This window comes from Chroicocephalus ridibundus, chromosome 2 (assembly GCF_963924245.1).
Source record: "Chroicocephalus ridibundus chromosome 2, bChrRid1.1, whole genome shotgun sequence".
NCBI classification, from domain to species: domain Eukaryota; kingdom Metazoa; phylum Chordata; class Aves; order Charadriiformes; family Laridae; genus Chroicocephalus; species Chroicocephalus ridibundus.
In genome coordinates this window covers 11,992,246-12,015,640 of record NC_086285.1, presented here as the reverse complement: position 1 = coordinate 12,015,640, position 23,395 = coordinate 11,992,246, and the positions used below count along the sequence as shown (strand labels likewise).

Below are 23,395 nucleotides of genomic sequence, written 5' to 3'. Positions count from 1 at the left end.
TGAGTCATCAGCAATAAACAAGCCGTACAGAAAATTGAATCTTTAGAGGGCAGAAAATCATGGGCAAAGGAAAGGCACTCACCGGCGAGCTCTGGGTTAGCTGGTGTTTGAGAGGACTTAGTGATGGCGTTATTTCGTGTGGCGGATTTTTCCATAAGTGCCTTAAACTAATTCAAAGTCCCAGTCTGAAATTTCATTTTGAAACATGCGTGTGTAGTGAAAACCAGCAGCATCAGTCAGGCTTCGAGATCACTGAACATGAAATTGAGTTTTCACCGCGCTAAACAAGGTGATTGTAGTCCCTGGTTTTATCATTAGCTTTTCACCTGCGCCGTGTCCTAAAAGACTGTGATCAGTAAGGAGGACTGACATCTTCCAGAAAAAAGGAAAGATTTCATGAAATTTATCTTCTATTTGGTTTGGTTTATTTTTTTTTTCCCTGTGTAATGCAATTATCTTTTGCTTGAATAAATTTACTTCATATATCATGGTAGCAGTCCATCAGGACTGAACATGTTTGTGTTCAGGAAGCGGTAATAGATCAGCTAATGGATATTTCAATTGAAAGGGAAACTTTTATATAAGAACAGCACCTTATTCGTCTGTGGTACCAGCATTTCTAAGTGCTATCAGCTTTTAAAGTTTAAATGCTTTAAAGAAGGGTGGTAATGTACAGATACTTTTCATAAGAAGTATTTTCACATTTAATAGCCCTCCCACCAACAAAATGCTAAAGTGAGTATTTTGTTGATTACCTAAAATGCGCCTTTTTATTATTTTCATTTTAAGGTGTAATTCCATGATCAGTCTGGGACATGGCATATAAATGGGTGGAGCTGACTCATGGAGGGGCCAGGAAAGGGGATAGGATAATGGGAACGACTGCAACATTTACGGGCATTTCTTACTCCTCAGAACGTCTTGTACAACCTGGAGTATCCCAAGGGGCTCTCTGTTACCTGGAGTTTCTTCCTCGCTTGTGATGAGCCTGTGCGCTGGGGTTACATTGCACCTACCCACCTCCCCCGGCTTTGCCCCGCTGACTTTGTAAAGAGGCGGAAATCCAACACTGTTGAAGGAAAGAGAAAAATACAGTAGATTTTCAAAGAGAATGGGGGTTAGAATGTGAGCAGTAGCAGTTGTGCTGAGCGTAGTCAAATGAACTTACACTACAGCGCGACTTTGCTAAATATAGCTACAAAATACTTGCTGTCTGTGAGCGCCCGTTTAGGAGAGCATTGCCATCTTTAACTCGGGAAGCTGCAGAAACAGGGGCACAAATCATGAATAAAGAGATGGGAACAGGATTACGGAGTGCCAGAACCCGGGTTCTGTGCTCACTCAACCGGGCAACCTTCTCCCTTGGAGGGTTGGGTGGTCTTTCATTTGTACTGTCCCTTTCATTGCAAAAGTGGCATTTTCCTTCCTGTGCCTGAAGGGACTCTGGAAGAGCAGAAATAAGGAATGAACTTGTTTTGTGGCAAGAGGATCAGCGTGCTGCATGCTTCTTGTTCAGCAGGCCTTGACAGTCAATTTTAAATATGGATGGGGAAGAAATCAGGGTAAAATTTGCTCGCTGTTGGTGAGTTCAGATCTCTCAGGCTTGTGCTTTGCTCTCCCTCGCTGACCCTCGGACACCATACCCTCCAGGGCATACAGCTGTGCCCCTCCGATGGTGGGGGCCTGTCAAAGCACCAGTGGAGGTGAGGAGGAAAAGAGCAACATGTCCAGAGGAAAAAATCCTGGAGAGTGCTGATGCAAACAGGAGGCTGAAATCCTTGGGTGCAGTGAAGTGAATGCAGCCTGGGAGGAAGGGACTGAGGAGGAGGAGGAGGAGAAGGAGGAGGAAGAGATGGAGGAGGAGGGCCTGGGGACCAGCTGTGGGACGAAGCTGAGAAGCAGCGGAGCAGGGCAGAGTGCTTGGGAACAGAGCCATGACCAGGGGATGGGGTGAGAGCCAAGGGAGGAGACAGGCAGACAGAGCAGAGGGCTGCAGGGAGCTGCTAAACAGAGGTGCCACCAACATTATGTGGTGGTGTCTTGTCCCAGGGAGACCCATCCCCAGAGCTCCCTGCAGCCCTGTGCTCCTTCTGCTCCTGCGTGTCCTTAGTGCTGGATGGAGTCTTCATCGTCCCTCCATCCATTGGTCTTTTTCCTGTTATTTGCTGCCAGCCTTGTCCCCGGCTTGTACCGGTGTGTTTCCCAGAGCTGTTCTGTGCAGCCCTGCAGCGTGGCTTGGAAATGCCACACAACCATAGGCAAAGGTGTCACGAGAAGAAAGCTAGAGAGTGATGCAATGAGGAGGTCTAAATGTGCAGGGGCTTTGAAGAGCTTGTTCATGTAGAAAGTAGAAAAGCCAACACGTACTGTCTGCTCAAAGGTCACTGTGGGTGAGACCCTTTTCCCTTCTGTCTTTGGAGGTGGACTTTGAATGCATGCAGCGAAGTCCTGGGGGTCTGCTGGCTTTTCAAGAGACAAAAGGGGTAATTAAAAATGGAAAAGTAGCATAAATCTTGTGTTCTCATGGCAAGGAAGTATGGTCCATGTAATCCTGTTGATATTCTCCAAAAGCTAAGCTTAAATTCAGTATTGTACTGTGGAATGAGAGAAGCTGGGTGGACCTAACTGAAAAGGGTTTGTTTCTCGTATGATACTGGTAAAATCATTGCATTAATTTGCAAAGGGACAAAGGACATAGACCAAAGGTCTTAATACTGTGTTTAAAAAACTGAGTGAATGGTAATTGATAATAAGAGCAGAGTTTAAGTTCATTTAATTTTTGGTGAGCTGTGTTTAGTATATATTAGGAGCTTACACAATGGGTTCAACATAGCTTTGCAATGCAGTAGTTTTGCATATATTGTAATAGTATTTTAATGGTAATTCAGCTACTGTTTATATTCTGAAGTCAGTCTACCTGAAGAAATACAAATTAATACAAATACAATTAATCCTGATAAATAAATCGGTTTTGTGTACTTTTCCAAACTACATGATACAGTTGACTTCTTTCCACCTCAGAATGGTAATAGTGATACTACAATAAAAATTTTGATGATTTTATGTTTTGCTTTTGCATGTTTTTCTTTTTAGATTTGTTTATGAGGGTAATGATGGACACGATTATAGAAAGATTAGTGATAATTCCTAATGATTTTGCTGCTTGTTCCTGGAAGTGGAAATAATTTCATATTAAGTTGTCTCAAAAAATCTTTTTCTTGGTGATGTTTTGGGGGAGACAGTGGGCTGAGGAGGGAGTCGCCGTTGTTCCTTCTCAGAATAATTCCTTTATGTGGTGAACTTCAAAAGAGTGAGTCTGGATACTGATTGGAATGAAAACTTATTATTGACAGGAGATAACACTTGATAGTTACCTTTCCTACTTTGATGTCAAAGAAATTGCTTGTCCTCTGCATTTCTTCCCATTAAGGCCATTAGAGGTTTAGAAACTAGCAAAAGAAACTTTTATTGCAGGAATGGCTGCAGATTTCATGAGAAGTGCCTAGAATATATAGCTTTCAGTATTGATTTGCATGTGTATGTTCTACCATGTGTGTGGGAGAGCAACCAATAGTAGTTTCGTATTAAAAATGGCCTTGCCAACTTGCGCATACCGCAGTGGAGTGGCGGTTCTCTGTAGGATATCTCTGTTCTCCTTTAAGAGCAATAGAAAACTAATAAAATCAAATTTTTACACAAATTAACATGTGTCTGGAATGCATAAGAATTTGGTATTGATGAGCACAGGAAATGAATGGTGATTTATTTAGCAAAACTTTAAAAGAAAAATTTCTTCATACTTTATAATATATTTTCAAGTAGAAATACAGACCTTTTTCATTAAAACATTTTAATGAAGTGGTATCTATAGTTACTGTCTGGTTTCTGAGAAGCTGTTGATTACAATAGAGAGGGAGATTGTTCCACTCGTTTGAACGCATGCCAGAAGTATTCAAAATGGGAAGAAACGTGCTTGAAGAGTCAGTGGGTTTGAACTTTAAAAGCTTAGGTCCTCTTGCCAAGTCTGCCACTTCTTTCGTGGGTAAATACGGGACGGTTATCATTTGAAGTGCTTCACTCTCACTTTCCTCATTTAAAACCACAGATATTTTAGTTGACTTCTTTTGTAGAGCAGTTTGAGATATGGTAGGGAAGAGGATAGGTGTTATTTTAAGCACTGTTTTTTTAAGCGGGGGCGAGAGGTTGGCTCAGGACACTGGCTGAGAGGGCTGGAGAATTTTGCCTCCTTTATTGCTTATTGGAACCACCGCCAAGGAAAGGTCTTGCATCAAGGAACAACATTTGAAGGTGTTTTCATGTAGTTATTGATTTCAGACCAACCCACAGGAAGCTTTCTCTATACATTGGTGCTATTTGAGCATCCATTTAGCAGAGTGGCTGGGATTAAAATGAGTATGCAGTCCTCTTGGCGAATGGTCTCCTCAGGTGGAGACTGAACAAAGGGATGGAAGAACATTAAGAGATACGCATTACTGTATCTAGCTGAAGATTACTGCCAAATCTCCGCTTCTTTTTGTGGTTTCTGCCCTCCTAAGCCCTCAGTCTTTTACAAACATACAAGACCAGTGTTGCAACTGAACTTTAACTGCGTGATGGGTCTCACAATAGCAGATACTGAATGTAAGATCATCTGTGACAGATACCTGAATTTAAGAAATCTGAACATTGGTCTTCAAAAAATTTTTTGAGATTTAATTGGAAAGTCAGACAAAGGATCTTTATGCTACTGTTTTCTAGTGGATCTGTGATAGATTTGTTTTGGTTTGGTTTTGCTCCTTTCAGTACTCTTTAGAAATCAGCTAAAATATTTATATTGCAGAAATGATATAGCAGCAGTTTCAAGTCTTTTGTGCCTTACATGCTTGATTAGAAAAATCCCATTAATGATAGAAAATGCTAATCAGCGATGTGTTTTGCCAGCCACCACAGGCCCACACACTCTATATAATCCATTGTTTATTAACCTAATGAAGGTCATTGTAGCTTTTGAAAGCTTATGTGACAGCATCTCAAAATGGTTTTAAAACTCTGTGCCGCTGGACTCCAGTGCTGGAATAAATCAAGGCTGAGTATTTACTTGTCAGGATGGCTCTGGCGTAAATGAGTTTTTTCTGGGTGGAATGATCATACTGTGCTTTTCATTTGTTCATTATAATTGTCAAGACAGACAAACAGCGCAGTGGTGGCTAAGCTGATGGTGCTGCCATTAAGCAGTTAGACACTGTCTTTATCCACGTCTTATTGATTTTGCTTTTCCTTTCTTGGCAGGTGACATCACACAGAAGGGATATGAAAAGAAGAGATCAAAATTAATTGGGGCCTACCTGCCACAGCCTCCCGGTACGTGTATCTGTGCTTGCAATATATGAAGATGTGAAGCATACTGATAGTTGCCACAGTAAAAATCTGCATCCCTGAAGAAATATACGTGGCAGAAACAAAGCTATTGTTATGCAGAAAAAGTTTATTCCATCCATTTTATGTATATTTTTATATATATGTCTGCTTTGATGTGTGCGTACATTTTTTACATACATTGCTGTGGGTTTGGCAGTCATGTCTGGAAAATAAAATCAGCCTAGGCTCGTTAGGGAGGCATTGTTAGAAGTAATGCAAAAATACAAAGGAATACGTGATGTCCTAACTTATTAAGACCTCAGCCAAGTAAAGCTTTCTGAACAGAGGTATACACAAGAGTGGAAGAGAACCTTGGAGCTTTGCACCTTCCTCCATTTCTGGGTTTCCTTTCCAAATCTCCCTTTTGAAGACACTAGAGAGACCAGCAACCCCTAGAGTTCAGCTTGTTCTATAACATGTGGGCAACCAGTCCTTTATGGATTCCTGGTCTCAGAGTTGAGGGATGGGTTGCGTGTACTTGTCCGAAAGGTGTAAAAATATCTTCAGACTAAATCTAATAATGTACTGCTTCATTGAAATTATTTCCTATGTGTATGAGAACTGTTCAGGGTTCTTTCACTCTTCTGAGGCACTGGATCATGAAGTTGATTATGTAGTTGTAGGTATTGGTGTAGGCCTCCATCTTGTGTTGGCCTCAGAGGAGCATGCCCCACGTGCTTGTGGGGCCTCACTCACCTTACAGAGGCTCCACTTGGGCCTGGCTGTCCTTTGAGCACTGTTTTTGTGGCAGGCCTGGGAACTAATTTCCTCCTCCTTTTACAAAGTCCTGCCTTTATGGTGGAGTTGATGGGTTTCTATTTAAAGTACTTATGTGTGGAGGCACTGCCTTGTTCTTTCTTCTTTAGGTGTATATATATTAGCTAGCTCCATAGCGGAATGGTATTTTTGTGCCTTCGGATTTCACTTGGTCTGCTCCACTGGTGGGAAATCCACAAAAGAGATCAGTGTTACAGACAGATCCATTTTCTGAAGTGATACAGCCTGATTGAGGGTGTCTGTGACATTTCCTAACCATTGGGAGCCATTAGAGAATGAAACAAATCAAATCAACAGAATTACAATACCAGAGGTGCTGTTATTAAATTTCTGGGTATTTATTAGTCTGACCAGACTGTCAGACATACAATAGTCTTCACAGTATGTTCTCATGAGACCTACTGAGTTTTACTGAGTTATGGAGAGACTTGCCTCACAGTAATCCTCAACACAGCGGTGCAGTTGGTACCGGTATTTGTTTAGACAGTTAGTTGTACCTTTTTTTTGTCTTCACACAAAAAAATAACAGCTTTTCTCCAGAAAGCTCATAGCCTTCTGGTTAAACTGTATTCTTGGCTGAAACTGCTGGAGATTCATCATACATCTAATGATGAAAGAGAGAAGGTGGAGAACCCTCTGAGGTTTCTCTTTCAAGGTCTGCGTTGTGATATTTAAGTTTTTCAGTGCAAGGAGAAGTGGAGGCACCTCTGTAAGCCAGTCATATAGTGGCATCTATTCAATAATTTGAAGAGGTCGCAACTGAGGGAGGTAGGTGATTTAGTGCTGTTTCAAAGATGGGAAGGAACGGAGTGAATGTTTTCTGCTCTACCACTTGGCAGAAAATCCTGCACTGGGGATGTGGGGTATGGATGAGTGGAGGAAGATGATGATAGGATGAAAAGTATTGAAATATTGTCCACTCTTTTCTTGTCCATGCATCAAGCTCAGTCAGTTCGCTGATGGCTAGATGAATTATTTTATCATAGTGGAAGACACTGCTTCTACTGTATTAAAGTGTTTTCTTCCAGAAACTGATACTATTTGTGCTTGGGTCTTTGCTGTCTTTGTATTTTTTGTTTGTTTTGTTGTGTTACCTTTTGGACAAAACGTGAAACAGTGCAACTTGATATTCTCCTTTTAAGACTTTACTCATCTGAATGTCTTGAGGTCCCTGCTCACTAGGAAGGGGGAGAAGAATCCTTTCCAAGAAGAAATAGGATAACAAAACAGATGCTGCCTTTTGAAAGCCTCTGTTCATAGCTGAACAACCACATACATGACTAATTCGTCGTTTGTTTCTTTGTGGTAATCTGTTTTGATGGGGAACTGCAAGAATTTGTAAGTTTTGGTGATCCTGAATCTTCCTATTAAAAGGGAATAGATGTTTTAGAGATATTTTAAACCAGTATGGGAATGGACATGGCTCTTTCGCTGGGATTGAAGGCATTGGGGAAGGGAAGGGATTTGCATTCTGTGACAGCGTTCAACAAACTAAAGGAAGTCCAAAGGCAGTTCCCCTCTGTTGGGACATCCAGTCCTCTCGCTGCACCTTTGCTAACATTACTAACGCCCATGTTGGCAGAGTGGAACATTGACCCGCGTTGGCTCCGTGAGTGTCCTGTGGTGTCTGTGCGTGCGTGTGCGTGTGTGCTCTACTGCATGGGGGCAGCAGCTCCATTCGTTGCTGTAACAAATGTAAAAAAACTAAACGTGAATTAATTAGTTTTTTTCAACTTGTTACAGCAGCGAATGGAGCTGCCGCGGTACGGTGTAGACTGCAACACAGTGAAGGAGCTGCCAGAAGAATGCTCCGCACTGCCAACATTGGTGTCTGTGACATCCGGGAAGCGGCCGCTAGAGAGAGAGCAGCCAGCACGGCAGGAAACCGGCCTCTCTTTTATTTTCGTTTTGGTGAGCACAATGAATGTATCTTTTCCAGTCCATATCTGTCTGTAACTGTGCCTCATCTGGAAGCCTCTGGTAGACGCCTACATCAATATGATAGACTAGGAGCTGCCAGTGACAAGGCAGGACAACCAAAAGACAACACCTGGAAGGCCGTTACCGACTTTTATCTGTCTAGTAATGGGAAGGGAGAAGGAATACTCCTTCTTAGTAACATTTGAACACATTAGCATCTCTCTAGCTTCCATACCATGGATACTTTGGAGAAGGTTTCATACAATAAGCTGGTGAAACACAGGAAGGCATGTGTTTCTAATTCCCTTTTTGGCACTGCCTTTTTGCAGAGCTCTGGACAGGTCCAAGCCCACCAGAATCCAGAGGAAGCTGTAAAAATCTAAGCACCCCTCAGTCTGTGCTATTTTCAAGTAGAGATCTCCACCTGATCTCCACTCACATCTAAACCATTCAGAAGCAGACTGACTTTTAGGAACAGACATCAGGCTGGTAGAGCAGACTGGAGGAAGAACCTTCTGCAGGGCTACGTGTCTGCAGTGTAGACAGGCAAGGCATGACCCCAGCCATGCCTGCGTAGCTGTGTCCTTCAGCAGATACCTGTCCTGCCTTCTGGGGGTGGCCTGTGGCTGGTGGCAGGCAGTCTGCTCCTACTGCCTCGGTTTGTAGCAAGGCTGCAGAGGATTCACAGCCCCTCAAGACACCAGATTTTCTCTTGCCAACTGCTTGCGCACATGGAGGACATCACACTCTTGCCTGTGTGCTTGTCCACACTCCCACAAGGCAGTCCAGACACTGTGTAAGAGATGGCTAGAGAGAAGATTGGATTTGCAGTTCTGTCAGGACAACACACACATGTAAAAAGACGATCCCTTTGAGAAACCCTTCCCGGCTCATTTTCAAAACAATTTGTTCTAATACTGTAGAGGAGATCCGTATTGGATTCTGACTCCATTGCTTGTATTCCTCTATAGAATCATAGAATGGTTCGGGTTGGAAGGGACCTTAAAGATCATCTAGTTCCAACCACCTGCCATGGGCAGGAATGCCTTCCCCTAGACCAGGCTGCTCAAAGCCCCATCCAGCCTGGCCTTGGACACTTCCAGGGATGGGGCATCCACAGCTTCTCTGGGCAGCCTGTTCCAGTGTCTCACCACCCTCACAGTAAAGAATTTCTTCCTAACAGCTAATCTAAATCTCCCCTCTTTCAATTTAAAACTGTTACCCCTCGTCCTATCACTCCACTCCCTGATGAAGAGTCCCTCCCCATCTCTCCTATAGGCCCCCTTTAGGTACTGGAAGGCTGCTCTCTGGAAGGAGGTACTGCCACTGGAAGGCAGTCTGCCCAGAGCCTTCTCATGTCCAGGCTGAACAGCCCCAGCTCTCTCAGCCTGTCTTCATAGGAGAGCTGCTCGCTCCAGCCCTCTGATTATCTTCATGGCCGTTGTCTGGACTCGCTCCAATGGGTCCATGAACTTCTGAAGCTGCTCTAAGTCAAGTTCCCTCAGTCTGACATGGTTAACTTCCTTTGCCCAAGATTTTTGCAAAATAAGAATGATTAAATTTAAATTGCAGTTTCAGGTTTAACAGAATTAATGATATAAAATCATGTAAACGCTGAATGTAGGCAGTAGAAGGGTTGGCTATGTACATATATATACACACATACATATATCGGTATATACCAAAGGTCTTCTTTTTGTTACACTCACTGGGGTGCTGTCATTTTAGAAAGGGAGAGCTGTTACTTTTCAGGAATGGGATTAATCCTAATCTGAAGGGTAAAGCTGGGCAACCATGTGGTTGATACACTACCAGGTGATGTGGGCATTCACTCTTAGGCTCCCTATTTTTGACAGGACAATCCCAGAGAGCATATCCTGGAAGCGTTCAAGACCAGGCTGATGGGGCTTTGAGCAACCTGGTCTAGTAGGAGGTGTCTGGGCCCATGGCAGGGGGTTGGAACTAGATGATCTTTGAGGTCCCTTCCAATGCAAACCATTCTATGATTCTATGGTTCTGTATTGACACATCTGTGTGCAGCAATGTGCAGCGAGTCTGACACATGGGGGACGTGCTGGATCCGCTGCACATCTGCAAGTTGACTCCGCAGTGCATGCACAATAGGTCTGACACGTCCAGATGCTGCACAGACTGCACATATGCAAAGGACATTTGTACTGTTCCAGCTGGGCTGTCGAACATCCAGAAATCCGGAACGGATGTGCTGCGTTTGACAATGTTAATGGGAGAGGGGATAGGGGGAGTCCCCTTTTTCTTTCCCATTAAATCCCCACCTGCTTAACTTAGGGAGACAAAAGTACAGCTTTGTTTCCTCAAAACGCGTTCTCAGCATGTCAGTTTGTAGCTGGAGATGTTCTGTGCACAGAGTAGTTTTTCTTTTCTTAGTGTACCTGTATGTCAGACATCTAAAAATAATAGCGAATCTAGACCTTTATATCTGCACGTATATCCCAGTCTCTCTTGTGCTGTGACCTTTCTCTTTCTGCCTCTGTAGAGGAGCCCTGACAGCCAAGAGCTGAAAGAATAACCACTTAAACAGGCATTTCTTTCAGAATGTCTTTCTGAAGATTATCTTGATTAGATCAGTCAGTTCTGGGTAAGATAACATGTGGACAGCTGCGTGCACGCTATTAAGAGAAACCCTCCCTAGAAGAAAAAATAACTAAATTACCTGCATCCCCCATAAGCTGTGTTTTTGCCCAATTTGCTCCCAGTCTTTTGCCAGGAAATTTGATTATTCATTCACAGAACAGAGACGATGTTGTTGTCAATTAAGCTTTGCTTCTAACAGCTTAGACATGGGTGGTTCATTCTCTCTTAATCAAGTGCTGTGTCTACACTAGATTACTTTCTGTAATTTCCCGTCATTGGTACCACCAGTGTAGCTCTATTTGTAGCGTAACCATGTAGACCAGTCACCAGTGCTTTATTTATTAAGGCTAATAAACCTGTGAGATGCGGTGTTTAAAAGGACCCGCTGCGCCTTTCACAGGCCTGGAGACAGATCACTGCCTCTCCCGCTGCTGGAGCCCCAACAGCAGCAGCGCGGGGAGATTTCAGGCTACGCAGTGCAGAGAGGGTAACACATTCGTGCAGAAGATCCCTTCACCTCACGAAGAAACAATTTTCTGTAGAATTACAGGAACCAATTTCCATATCCTCTGTTATTAACATGGCACATATTTATATATATCTGTAATGTGTGCATACATTTGCATACTTTTTTGTGTGTATGCATGCATACATTTGCTTTCAACTATTCCTGCTGCTAGCCCTTTGGGCACTCAAAGTAAACTTGGTGATTACAATTTCATTTTCTCTTCCACAGACATTGTTTGGATTTTAACATTATTTGGATTGCAAGGAAATGTTTAAACAAAGCTTGATTCTGGAATTGAAAAAGAACACCCCCATGTATTCACTTTAATAATAGTAACAAGTATTCCTATCACATCTGCCTCCCTAATTCTTAAAGATCTTTTCAAGGGATAACCGTGATGGGGCATTTCAAAGCATATATGCACGTTGAGAACATGGATCTCATTGAAAGGCACATGCCTTGCGCAACTCATGGACACATTTCTGAAAACAGTGTGACAGATATTTCACAGCTGAGAAACTATGGCACATGTATGAATGCTTACTAAGTCTTGTTTTTTAAAAAGAATTTTGGTCTAAATTGATGGATGCCTTGCAGAGCCTACTTTGGTTAAAAAGGAAGGTTCTGAAAGCATTTGAGAACTACCCCTTGACGCCATCACTTAAAGCGTGATGGTTACTGCTTCGCTTTTGCCGTGCTGAGACAGTTATCGTTTTGTGCATTCTTTGTTTTATGGTGGCACCTCCGTTCCCCTATGCTGCTAAGACCTTATAATATTAAACCTTGTTCAAATACAGAGCAAAAAATACCTTCCTTCAAAGACTTTACACCCTAATAGTAAGGCTAAAAAGTGGGTGTAAGGGAAGAAATGAGTACATGATGAAAGCAGTTAGTAACGCAGGTAGTGGTTTCAGCACTCAGCATGATGGGTTTTTTTGGGAGGATGGAAAGGGAGATACCACTGAGGGCCTTGAAACAAAGCTTGTCTATGCTGGAGCAGAGGAGATGGAGCCAGTGGAGCCATGTGAAGAACTGGGTGCTGCTGTCAAAATCAGAAACTGATGGAATTCACAATACTGCCCAAATTTGTCTGCAGTAAATTTCTGAAGGATGGATGTTAAACTGCAGGCAGCGTAAGTTGGCCAGCACGTTGGTGAATGTGTTTGCTACGTGGATAGATGGCCTTTTTCTTCATATTCCCCTAAAAGAATCTTCAAATGGTACACTGAAACTGTGAGGCTATCCAGAGAAAAATGAAAATCAAACGTCACATGTGAATTGGAGCTGTAATGTGATGTCCACCATGTCTGAGATAGCGGGGAGCAAAAAGAAGCCCACGATAGCCATGCTAAGCTTGAACTGAAAGCTATAACTTTTAAGGAAGCACTGGAAGGCAAGATCGAGATTGTAATAAGGAAAGAAGACGACCAGTTTGAAGTATGTGCATTGTTTGAAATCAGAACCAAGTGCAGGAATGAGTGTGAAGGCTCACCTGTGAAGGAAAGATTGTTAATTAAACAGATCTAATCAGAAATTCCATTTTCTCTGCATTTATCTAACAGAAAGGGGCTCCACTTTCCAGGACGTCTTTGCTTGGGAGTATCACATTTTAAATCTCCTTTGGCTTATCCAGTGAATTCATTACTTAGATGTACATTTGATGGGAAGAGTGAAATGCCACGCTAAGTAACAAGTTCCGTGGGGGTGGTGTGACATTTAACCTGTTTACAAAATACACGGTGTGTTCATCGCCTGGCTTTGCTTTTAAAGCTGAGCCACCAGCCATTGCACAGAAGCTGAGGAAATCCTTTGAATGGAAGGTAAATACTGTTTCTTACAACTGCACTGCAAACACTGTTTGCCTTCCTTCCCTCTAGCCCTGGAGCTGCTGGGTTTATCCTACGGCTCGGTCTCCTGGGGTCACACGCCGTAAGTTAATTTTAGAACAATAAATGTAGCCTGTGTCTAAGAATGCCCTCTGTTTCTTGACAATTAGACATTTCCACTTTTAAATATTTTTAGATTCAAAAATTTGACATAGGCATAGGAGTAAGAGATACATCAAAGCAGCTTGTCAGCTGTCATTAAGGAAACAATTGTCCTCTGTTGGAGAGGGCCATGCAGCTATTGCCACATTATCAGCACATAGCACTGCAATTTACCTACAAAAAGAAGTAATAAATAAGGGAGGAACAAAGAGGTGAAGGCAAGAAAAAAAAAGAAGGAAGGAGGTGAAGCCTGGTTCCAGCTGACGGTTTTGTGCCTTCCGTGCACTTAAAAATAAAACTATCCAGCTTGCAGTGGTATTGCTTAAATAGCTTTACTGGGGCTCTTGCATTTTTAGCTAAATACAGTCAGGGCAGGATCCAGCTTGCAGATTAGGATTTGTAGATTGATATATCTGCATTAAATTGTCTGCCTATAAACCTGGTATTTAAGCTCTCATTCTTATGTGAAGAGACACAGTTAATTCAGTTGACGAAACCCAGAGAGCTTCTCAGCAGATACCTCCACTGACCACCTGCGTAGCTTCAAGGCTTCTCTGGGCTCATGGAGTTGCCTGAAGATAGATGTCTAATACTGTTCAGGCTTTCCTACGGTGTCAGAGACATGTGTACAGAGTGAGCACATAGAAAACAGGGCCAAGAGGGGATGCGTGCCATTCTGGTCAAGTCAGGCATCACCGTCCACAACATTTGAAAAGACATTGGGCACTCCTGAGTCCTGGCCTAGGTCTCTGTTTTTCATAATGGGAGCTTAGCTTAAGCACCTTCTTGTAGACACCTATATTTAGGTGTCTTAGTCTGCAAGCTGAATCCCACATTAGCAGCATTAGATAAACAAACTAATGCTTGTATTAAGAACGTGGCTGTTTGCTCCGGTGCACCTGGTAATGCTTATGTGCAATGTGATGAGCATAAAGCACTGATTTCTCAGCCTTTTATATAAAATAACTGTGTTCCAGGCATATGTATTTCGCTAAAATTCTTCATAACTTGTAATGAGTCAATCATTAATGCTAATTATGCTTACCTTTTGAAGTCCTGCCTTAGCTGCAAGACCGGGGTGGACTATGGCATTATTAAGAACGGTGCCAGTTTGGCAGTGCCTGTGATTGTGTCTGCGTGCAGGGCACTGGCGTGATGCTGTCCTTTCTTTTATGAAAGCCATTCATTGCTCTGCCGCCTCCTTAAATTTAGGAATCGATCCAAGTATGAATTCTCAAAGCCCATTGCACCACCGCTTTCACGGATTCACAAATGCGTCTGGGCGAAGCTGCACTTGAACAAGCATTAGCACTTAGCTCACGGACCCTGTGTGCTGGCTGTGAGAGCTATCAGTTTTGGGAGTTTAGTTATGTTCAGAAGTAGAAGTGGGAAAAAAAAAAGATGCTTGTTAGTGCACTGTATTGCTAGAGCCTTCATGGAGGTGAACAATTCTGCTGTTAACACCGCTTCGCTATTTATGGCAACACTTCACTGATTTCATGGTATTCGTTATTCTGTATGGCGTTTACTCCTACCCATCGCTCAGGAATGGCAGCGTGTAGGTTCTCGCTATTGTGTACTTTGTCTCACACCATGGTTGGTGCTGTGCAACGGAGCAGGTGCTCAGGAAGCCAAGGTGTGAGTCCAGGCGGTGCTGGCTAATTCCTGCTCCTGCCCCTTCAAGTAAGGAACCGTCATCAGCATTCTTACTGTCTCTCCAAAGTGGGGCGATGCTTTGTGATTTCTCACGTTAAAGGAACTTAGTATGAGGAAAGGTCTCCCCACAGAGGGCTGACGGAGAGCTTCTCCTCTGTATTTTAGTGCAGAATTAACTTCCTCATGTAAATTGGTGCTCTCAGCAAGCCAAGTTCACGTGTCCTGCTCTGTACCTGGGTAGAGGTTTATTCACTGTTTTTATGTTCATGGGAAAGTGGGAAGTAAAGCCAACAAATGATCCCCAGACCTCATAAAGGGAGAAGATACTTTTGATATTCTCATTTCGTTTGCTATGGCCTTAAATGACTACTAGTGCAGGACATTGGGACTGTCTCTTTCCTAACTGTATGAAGAAACTCCCCGTTACCCATTGTGTCAGAACAGACTTAATTAAGAGAACAAACACACGTATACAAAGTAGGAGGAGGTAAACTAGTTAAAGTGGCTCAATTTTAGGATTAGGTGAGGGATTTATGTAGTAAGAACATGTAGCAGCATCACCTCCGTAGTGAACCGGAGGAGGGAAGAGCCCTTTGCAGTGTTGGTGGTGCCGTGGACGCCAGTGCTGCCTGGCCAGTTGGGCGTCCTGCTGTCTTCTGCAGCGGCAGGGTCAATGTCTGTGGTTACCTTACACACACTGTCTTTTTTTACACCTTGGAAAAGAGCTTTGTGCACTGCCCACAGCTGCAGAAGAAGAGACTGAGACACCTGAGGTGTCTCATAGCCACATGGCCACGAGAAGGAAACCACGGGCTTGAATGTGTTTTGTCCAATGACTTTCAGGTCTACCTGAAAGGTCTCCCTCCTGCAGCAGCTGGGCACCTCTGAAACTGATGCTTTTCCTCACAATTTAATTTCCCCATAGTGTTTCTAAAGCCTATTACACGTGGTTTTGTTGTCGGAAGGATGCATTTAATCCCCTTTTCCTGTGTACTCATGGTGTTGTACTTCAGTAGCAGCATCTCAATTATTTTCATTTGTTCTTTTCCACACGCCATTGCCCTACACAAGTCACTTGCCATGGGAGGTTGCGGCGTTGCTTTCTTCAAAAAACCTCTGCCACACAGGAGCAATTTTAGGTGCACGATTGTTGGGTGTGGGGTTTTTTTAAGGATTTTTGTAAATATATGTGATTTCCAGAAAGTATTTAATTCCTGACGATATGGATAAGGACTGAGATGAACAATGGTGGTTAGCATCTCGTATAGACTGAAACATGACTTTTTGAAAATTTTTGATCAAAATTAATTTTATCGCTAACTTTATATTGCTGGTTCTCAGGGTGACCCAATAAAGAAGGAAAAACTCTAAGTGTACAAATGAGAAAATATTTCTTCTGATTGTTTCAATGATTTGGAAGTTAGGTTCACCTATCTTAAAGAATATAAAGGCTTGAGGGCAAGTGAAATTACACAGTACTATAGTGTGGAGACAGAGCAGTTAAATGAAGACATTTTATTTGATTTAAAAGTATGAATTATTAATCGCAATCTGAGCAGAAGAAAATTTATGGATTCACTCTGTCTTTTATGCGTCTATGAGATTTTACTCCAAGTATGTTTTTTAGCCAACCAGCCACTTTTCAACAGAATAAAAGCAGACTTGACACTGCTGATATTCCAGAGATTTATGAGAGAAGCTGGTTTTCTTGAGTTCAGTTTGTTTTCACAAAGAAATAAGTGTTCAATGCCAACTTCTTTTAAAAGATGCTTTTTGAAGAGTCAATTGAAACATAATTGAGACTGATTGAAGTCAACGTAGCATTTTTGGTTGGTCTGTATTCTACGTAAAAAATCTTGTTTCCGCAAAAGTAAAGTCTTATCCCTCTCCAACAAGCAGGCATTGAATAGTTCAGAAATAGTAGTGGAGAGGTTTTACATTGTATTTTAATCAAAAAATTTGAACATATTTCCAAGCATTATATTGTTGAATCCAATTTCAATTTATTAGTCATGTATTTGAATCCTTAATTATTAATCATTTAATAAAGTAATTTTAACAGATCTTTCCTACCACCAACCTTAGTGCAAGAGGCCAGTTTTAATTCTGTCCTTACAGTTACACATAGTGTGTAACTACTTTTTGAAGGCAAAAAATAATAGGAAATAATTAATTTTATTTCTTTAGGCAGTCCTGGCTTTTTGCCCCTGTGCGTCGCGGTGCCTAAGGCTCTGTGCTTATTAGCTCTAAGCTGAATGCGTCGCTTACTGGGCCTGTCTGCTCACGTTCTTCTCTGGGAGAGAGCAAGGTAGCATGTTATGCCACTATTGCCGATGCAGGTTTGCTTTCTTTTCCTGTTGGTTGGTTGAATTTTCCTGCTTAAGTAACTCACTTCACTCTTCTCTGGAAGTTGTCAAGGAACATTAGTTTCTAGAAGTGTTTATATACAATGCTGGTGTTATACCACTAATACCTATTTTTTTAAGAAGGCAAATTCACTATGAGAAAGGGATGAATACAGGGCTTGAATCTTAAATACTGGATGTTTCGGCTCGGCATACTGAGATGCTGCAGGTATATATATTATAAGACTGAGTTATTTTTGTTGTTTTGCTGGAATGCATTACTATTTTCAGCCTGGTTTGGTGCAGCTATTGTTTACTTTCTGGCCCTTGGTATCTGAAAAAGCCTCTAGATATTAATATAATTCCTTTCCCACAGGGTATCTAGTCTCCATAGGTTAGTATTGTGTTGTTACCAGCTGATATCATCCAGCCACATGAGTTTTTAGAGAATAAGCACTGGCTAAGTCTTCTTAGGAATTGTTTTTAACCAATTTGCGGGAAAGCGTCAAGATCCACTGCAACAGTGTTTGCCTTTGTTAGCATATTATAATATTTCCTGAATACTACTTGATGAAAGGTCACCTGTTTGGGAAAAAAAGTGACCACCAAGCTTACTGTCTGTATGCTCTTCTTATGTAGTCTGTGATCCTGGAAAAAGGTTGTCTTAGAGAGAACCAGGACAATAAACCACACCAGAAGAGCTGACCAGAGGGAAGTACCATGTAACCAATTGACATGACATGGTTTCTCCACTGAATGTTCATTTCCTACTTCTAGTGTAGGCTGAATTCCTCCTCCGTATTAAGATTCTGAAATTCAATTACAATGAGCTTGTGGTTTTTTTTATTAATGCAGGGGTGGACCAGGCATTACCACAAGAACGTCGAACTCCTGTTACTCCGTCCTCTTCCTCTCGATATCACCGTCGCAGGTCCTCAGGGTCACGTGATGAGCGCTATAGGTCAGGTAAGTAGAATTGAATACCACAGAACTGGAATGAAAATTTGAAATGGCTGGTTCTGTTCTTTTTTAAACAGAATTTTGTTGTAACCTCTTGAGGTAGTTATGCACGAGAAATATTTGTTGTGCGAATACAAGAGACACCATCCAGGCGTTGGGGTAACCCCAGGGGTGGGGTTACAAAGCCAAAGTACATCTGGAATTGAATCTGGAAAAAAATGTGAAGGGCAACAAGAAGGGCTTCTACAGGTACATCAGCAGCAAAAAGAAGATCAGGGAAAATGTGGGCCCACTGCTGAATGGAGCAGGGGACTGCGTGACAAAGGGCATGGAAATGGCCAAGATACTGAATGTCTTCTTTGCCTGGGTCTTTGCTGGTGAGACTTGCCTTCAGGAATCCAAGGCCCCTGAGACCTGATGGAATGCATCACTGGCCGACGTCATTGTGAGGCCACTCTCAACTCTTTGAAACGTGGCAATCGGGGGAGGTTCTCGCTGCAGGCACTGCTGCAGTGTAAGTGCCCTGCTCAGATGACAGCCAGGACCATGGGCTGGTTTGTCTGCCACTGCCTCTCTTGCAGCTGCAGAATAAGGAAGCTGTAAAGAGCAGCGCTCACCAAACGTTGTGGCAGAGAGACCCTTGCGAGCTGAGAGTCAGAAGCCAGGGGCTGGTGGTTGTGGGGAGCGTGGAGCAGCCAGCTGTGGAAGTTCTGGATTGTGTTTGAGAGATGCATCTTGCTGGACGCAGTCAGACACATTGTGCTGACACAACTGGAAAATTATAGAGAACTCCTTATTAAGCCTTTTGTAACATATCTCTGGTTCATTCCATTAGTCACAGAGCTTGCCAGTGCCATTTAAAGGAAAATGAAACGATAAATGTTGGCAGAGAAACTTCATGTATGTCCAGACCATTCTGATAAATTTGAAAATCTCCCCTCTCCCCTCAGAAACCTTGGGTTCACACTGTAGATCCTGCCAGTTTTTCAATGAATAATGGTTGTGGGATTTGCGTAATAATTCCTTGATATATAAGCTCCTAGAAGCTTCTCCCACATTACGCTATCTGAACTTGTCTGTTTTCTACCCAGTATCTTTAAACAGGTAAAAATACTGTTCCTGAAGTTACCTAGTTTGTGGGTGTGCAACCCGAGGTCCTCAAACCTCCAAGCTGTGACTCTCCAGAGCTGTTCTGTTAAAAGCATGGGTATTTGACTGCACGTTGAAAATCGTCTGCTTGAGCTCTGCTTGCTGTTTGTAAACTAAGAGGTTGAGTCAGTTTGGGGATGGGCGAGAGGGGACATCACACAGGTCTTCCCCGTGTCCCTCTCCCATACCCCAGGAGCGCTCTGAGCTGCTGTTGCCGCTTCTTGGTTTCAGTCGCTGCCTGCTGCAGGAAGGCATTTGTTCCGTGAAATGGTACATAAGGTCCTGCCTTAGGAATGGGGCGAAGTATTGTAATGACATATATAAATAAGAAAGACACAAACTGCGGTGCTGAGAGGAAAAGTAAGGAATTGAGTGCAGCGGATTGCTTGTTGTTAGTGCAGGAGTCTTGTCTTAGGAGAGCTGGGACTATGGTGTAAATTCATCTGTCTCTTGCTGCTCTGAAAATGTCCTCGGTGTTAACTGGAAAACTTGACAGTATTTTGGGGGCTTACGGCAGGGCTTTGAACTCCTACCTTGGTTGCTGTATAGCGTGACTCCTCAGCAGGTCACTGAGCTCTCCAGCAAGTGAGTTTGAACAGATTCTGCATCTTCACTCACCCAAAAGAAGTCTGTAAGGAGCAAATGTCAATGACGGTAAATGTAAACTTCCAATTCAGTTTTTAAAAGTTACCAGATCATCTTCTTTAGATGTAGTTTCTGAGAAACTTTGCTAAGATACAGTGCAATGTTCCTATCCTGAATTACGCTCTCCGCTTCTGTACATCACCCCTGTGAGATCCGAAGTCTGTTTCTTTCTTGGTCCGATGACTCATATTCTGTCTTACTGAAGGTTACAAACTTGCAAGTCAGATTTCTTTCTGGTTGTCTTGTCTTCAAATTCAGATTTGCTTCAGGTAGAAGCCTTTGTTTTGCTTGTTGTTTTCCTGTGCTTAATACTTCAGCATCTCTGCTCTGATCATATTGTGATTATTAGATCCTAGCTGTTACCCAGTTCCAGTGCTTGTTATCATATTTGGCACATCTTCTTGGAAAAGGCCCAAAAGAAGATGAATGTGCAGTCTTTAACCAATAAGTAATTCACTTCTAGGAAAACAATTCCCTTCCTTAGTTTTTTTGCACAATCTATTTCAATTAACATCTACAAACAAATCCCCTACTCCAACTCTGATCAAAGTCCTTTTCTGTCTCTTTTTGGTAAGGTTTTCCTAATTGGAAGTCTTAACATCCTGAAAGTCATCCAACGCTCCTCCATGCCTTAGCTTTTTACATAAATTTAGATGTCAGTGAAGATTGTTTAATGAACTCTCTTTGGAGACTCAAAATCATTGCTGCCACTAGTATCACCTTCAACTTATGCTCTTTTATTATGGAAAATGTCAGACTGTGACATTTTAAATCCCTACCTATTTTCTCACTTCAGTCTTTGTTATTATTATTATTTCATTAATGTTGTAACAGAATTTTTCAGCACTATAATTTTGAAAACCTGGTTTCTATGATTTTTATATCTTAATAAAATTGACTCTAAGTTTATGGAAGCTATTTTTTTCCTAAGTGTTCCTGGTACATTTTGTGGTTTAAGATAATTTGATTTTAGAATACAGCCCATATTGGGAATTTAGTCTAATTCTTTAAAACCAGAAAGATTTAAAATTTCCTGGCTGCTTCTTTTTATACAGGAAGGGATTCTAAAATCGTTATGTTCTAAAATGCCAACTGCTTTGATCGTTTTTCAGATGTCTAAAGAAACAGATAATGCTGCAAGCGCAGTAACTGAATTGGTGCACGGTTAAGCTATATTATTTACGTTATAAAAATGTGGCAGCTAGTTTAGCTGATATTAATTCAAAAGCATTTTTGATTTGTTTACTACTGAATATAAAAATTCTCTCAGTATTTACTCACTTAAAAACAGTATTTGGAAAGGTTTGCCAAATGCAGATCACGGCAATGTTTTTCTCTCAGCAGCTGCCGTTCCTTCGCCTGTGCCTCTGTAACATTGTCTGGGGGCTCAGGATGACTCTGAAGCCAAGTGTTGCTGTCGGCTGGATCAGTAACTTTTGCCAAGAGGCTTTTCTGGCCAGTGGCTTTTCAGGCAAGAAAACCCAGTCAAAGGAAAACTGGCTTGTGCTTCACTTCTGCCTCTGCGTGCAGAACAGACGTCAGCATCTGGCTCGATCTGGCTCAAGTGATGTGGCTGCAAAATCAGGCACAGACGAGAGCACACAGTGCACAGTGGTCATGTAGATGTAGCTGCAATTGGACATACAGCTTTGTTTCCTTAGTGCACTTTAGAAACTAGGTTTCTCAGGTGCTTTTGGAAGCTGCGTATCCATGGGTTTGATATGCTGTGTTGAGATAAGGAGATAGGAATTACGTGGTTGAGTAAACAAGTAGGTAACCTGAACGGCTTAGCTTTCACAGTCTTACCATGCCATCTAAGTGAACAGACTCAGTCAAATACCGAGATTTTCAGAGGATGTTGGCCCTACATGGCTTCCACAGAGTCACTAGGGACCTGTTTGCTCCCTAGTAAGCGCTGGCTACATTCTGCTCCTGCTAACATTGACTTCCCTCATAGAAGGACCTGAAGATTCTGCCACCATTATTTAAGATGCCATCATATAGGCTGTCTTGCTTTTGGAAGAACAGTCTTACTGATTTACGCTGTAGAGCGTAGCCCTGCAGTAATACTGCGCTGGAGCTTGGCCCCTTGCCTGTGGCTGGCTGTTGTGGTGGCCTGAAGCAGAGCTGGGCTCTACTGCCACGTAAAGGCTGCAGCGCAGTACAGCAGCATCTGCTGCTGTGGCACTTCCTAACCAAGTACCCCATGGGTAAACTGGGCAGATCCTCATGAGCGGAAATTGTTTTCTTGATTGTGATAAACCTCCCCCAGATCTGCGTTTCTCAGCCAGTCGTGGTCTGTGGGGTTCAGAGAGCAACTCTCCTTCAGAGACCTTCAGCGTGTGTTTTAACTCCTCTCCAGAGAACAAGTACGTTATCCTCTCTCAACCGGGTGTTCAACACATGGAGAAATTAAACATCAGGTCCTTACTGACTTCGTTTTTCCAAAGGGACACCCCTGTGGCCTTTAGATTGTGCCAAAACAAAAAGCTTCAGTTCTCCATCCCAATACTGAAAACCAGAGCACCTTCTCATGTGCCAGTCCTTGGCTTTTACCGTTTCCACGCCTGTCAGTAAAAAACCAATAAAGGATGACATAAATACACAAAAAGTATGCATCAATAATAATTAAAAACTAAAAAAAATCAACATTAAATGATATGGAATGTAGTGTAATATGTTCAAATGCACATGCATGTGTTTGGAATGAGATAGCGGCTCTTGGCTCTATGATTTCTGCTGTAGAATTCTCCTCTGATGAGGATATGACAGGTGGATTGGGCCAAGTTTATTAAGTCCCTTGTTTGTCATGAGGTCTCTAAGAGGCCTTGAAGATGACCAATGTTCTGCACTGCCTGGAGCAAGCGTAATGCTTAAGAAAAATGAGACCAGTGAGCTCTAAAACCTGAATTTTCCAGATGTCAGAAATTATGTGGGAAGTAGCAGTATAAGTGAAATTGCACTGCCTCTGTCTCCGAGGGTTCATGGAGTCCTAGAGGAAAGACCAGCAGATGAGAGCACATGTGCTACATGAACTACGTGGACAGATTTTGAAAGGCAGTGGTTGAGCGTAGAGCTGGAAGCTGAGAAATGGAGTATTTTGAGAAATGCCATATGTGGAATCAGCATCTCTCAGCTGGTAGCATGGAGGAAGGGTACTGCTGGTGAGGTGGTTGTGGTACTTTTCTTCTCCCACTCGCTCTTGCTGATTTTTTTCCCCATATGTTTAACTTCTGAAGATGAGAAAGAAAATCAGTCTGGTACACCATTCTTGGAGCGCTGCCAACCTCTGCCCCAGAGATCCCACCACTGCAGAGAATGTCTCGTTTTCCAAGCACACTCAGCACTTCTTTTAAAAGACATCTTAATATGGGAGATTTTTGGAGATACTGCCAAAACAAACGCATTCTAGCTAC

The 23,395-nt window shown here is 42.5% G+C and overlaps 1 protein-coding gene across 6 annotated transcripts in view; it reads left to right on the top strand.

Annotated features, from left to right (window-relative positions):
• The window catches only part of DIP2C (disco interacting protein 2 homolog C), a 325,831-nt gene that overhangs the window by 170,735 nt on the left and 131,701 nt on the right, over window positions 1–23,395 (top strand). For 3 of the 6 annotated variants that reach the window (XM_063324435.1, XM_063324436.1, XM_063324437.1), the window contains exons 2-4: window positions 5,290–5,361; window positions 7,939–8,106; window positions 18,081–18,191. In XM_063324435.1, the coding sequence (XP_063180505.1) occupies window positions 5,290–5,361; window positions 7,939–8,106; window positions 18,081–18,191 (351 nt within the window). The remainder of the gene's footprint in view (window positions 1–5,289; window positions 5,362–7,938; window positions 8,107–18,080; window positions 18,192–23,395) is intronic. The other 3 variants (XM_063324438.1, XM_063324440.1, XM_063324439.1) reach the window with 1 other exon arrangement.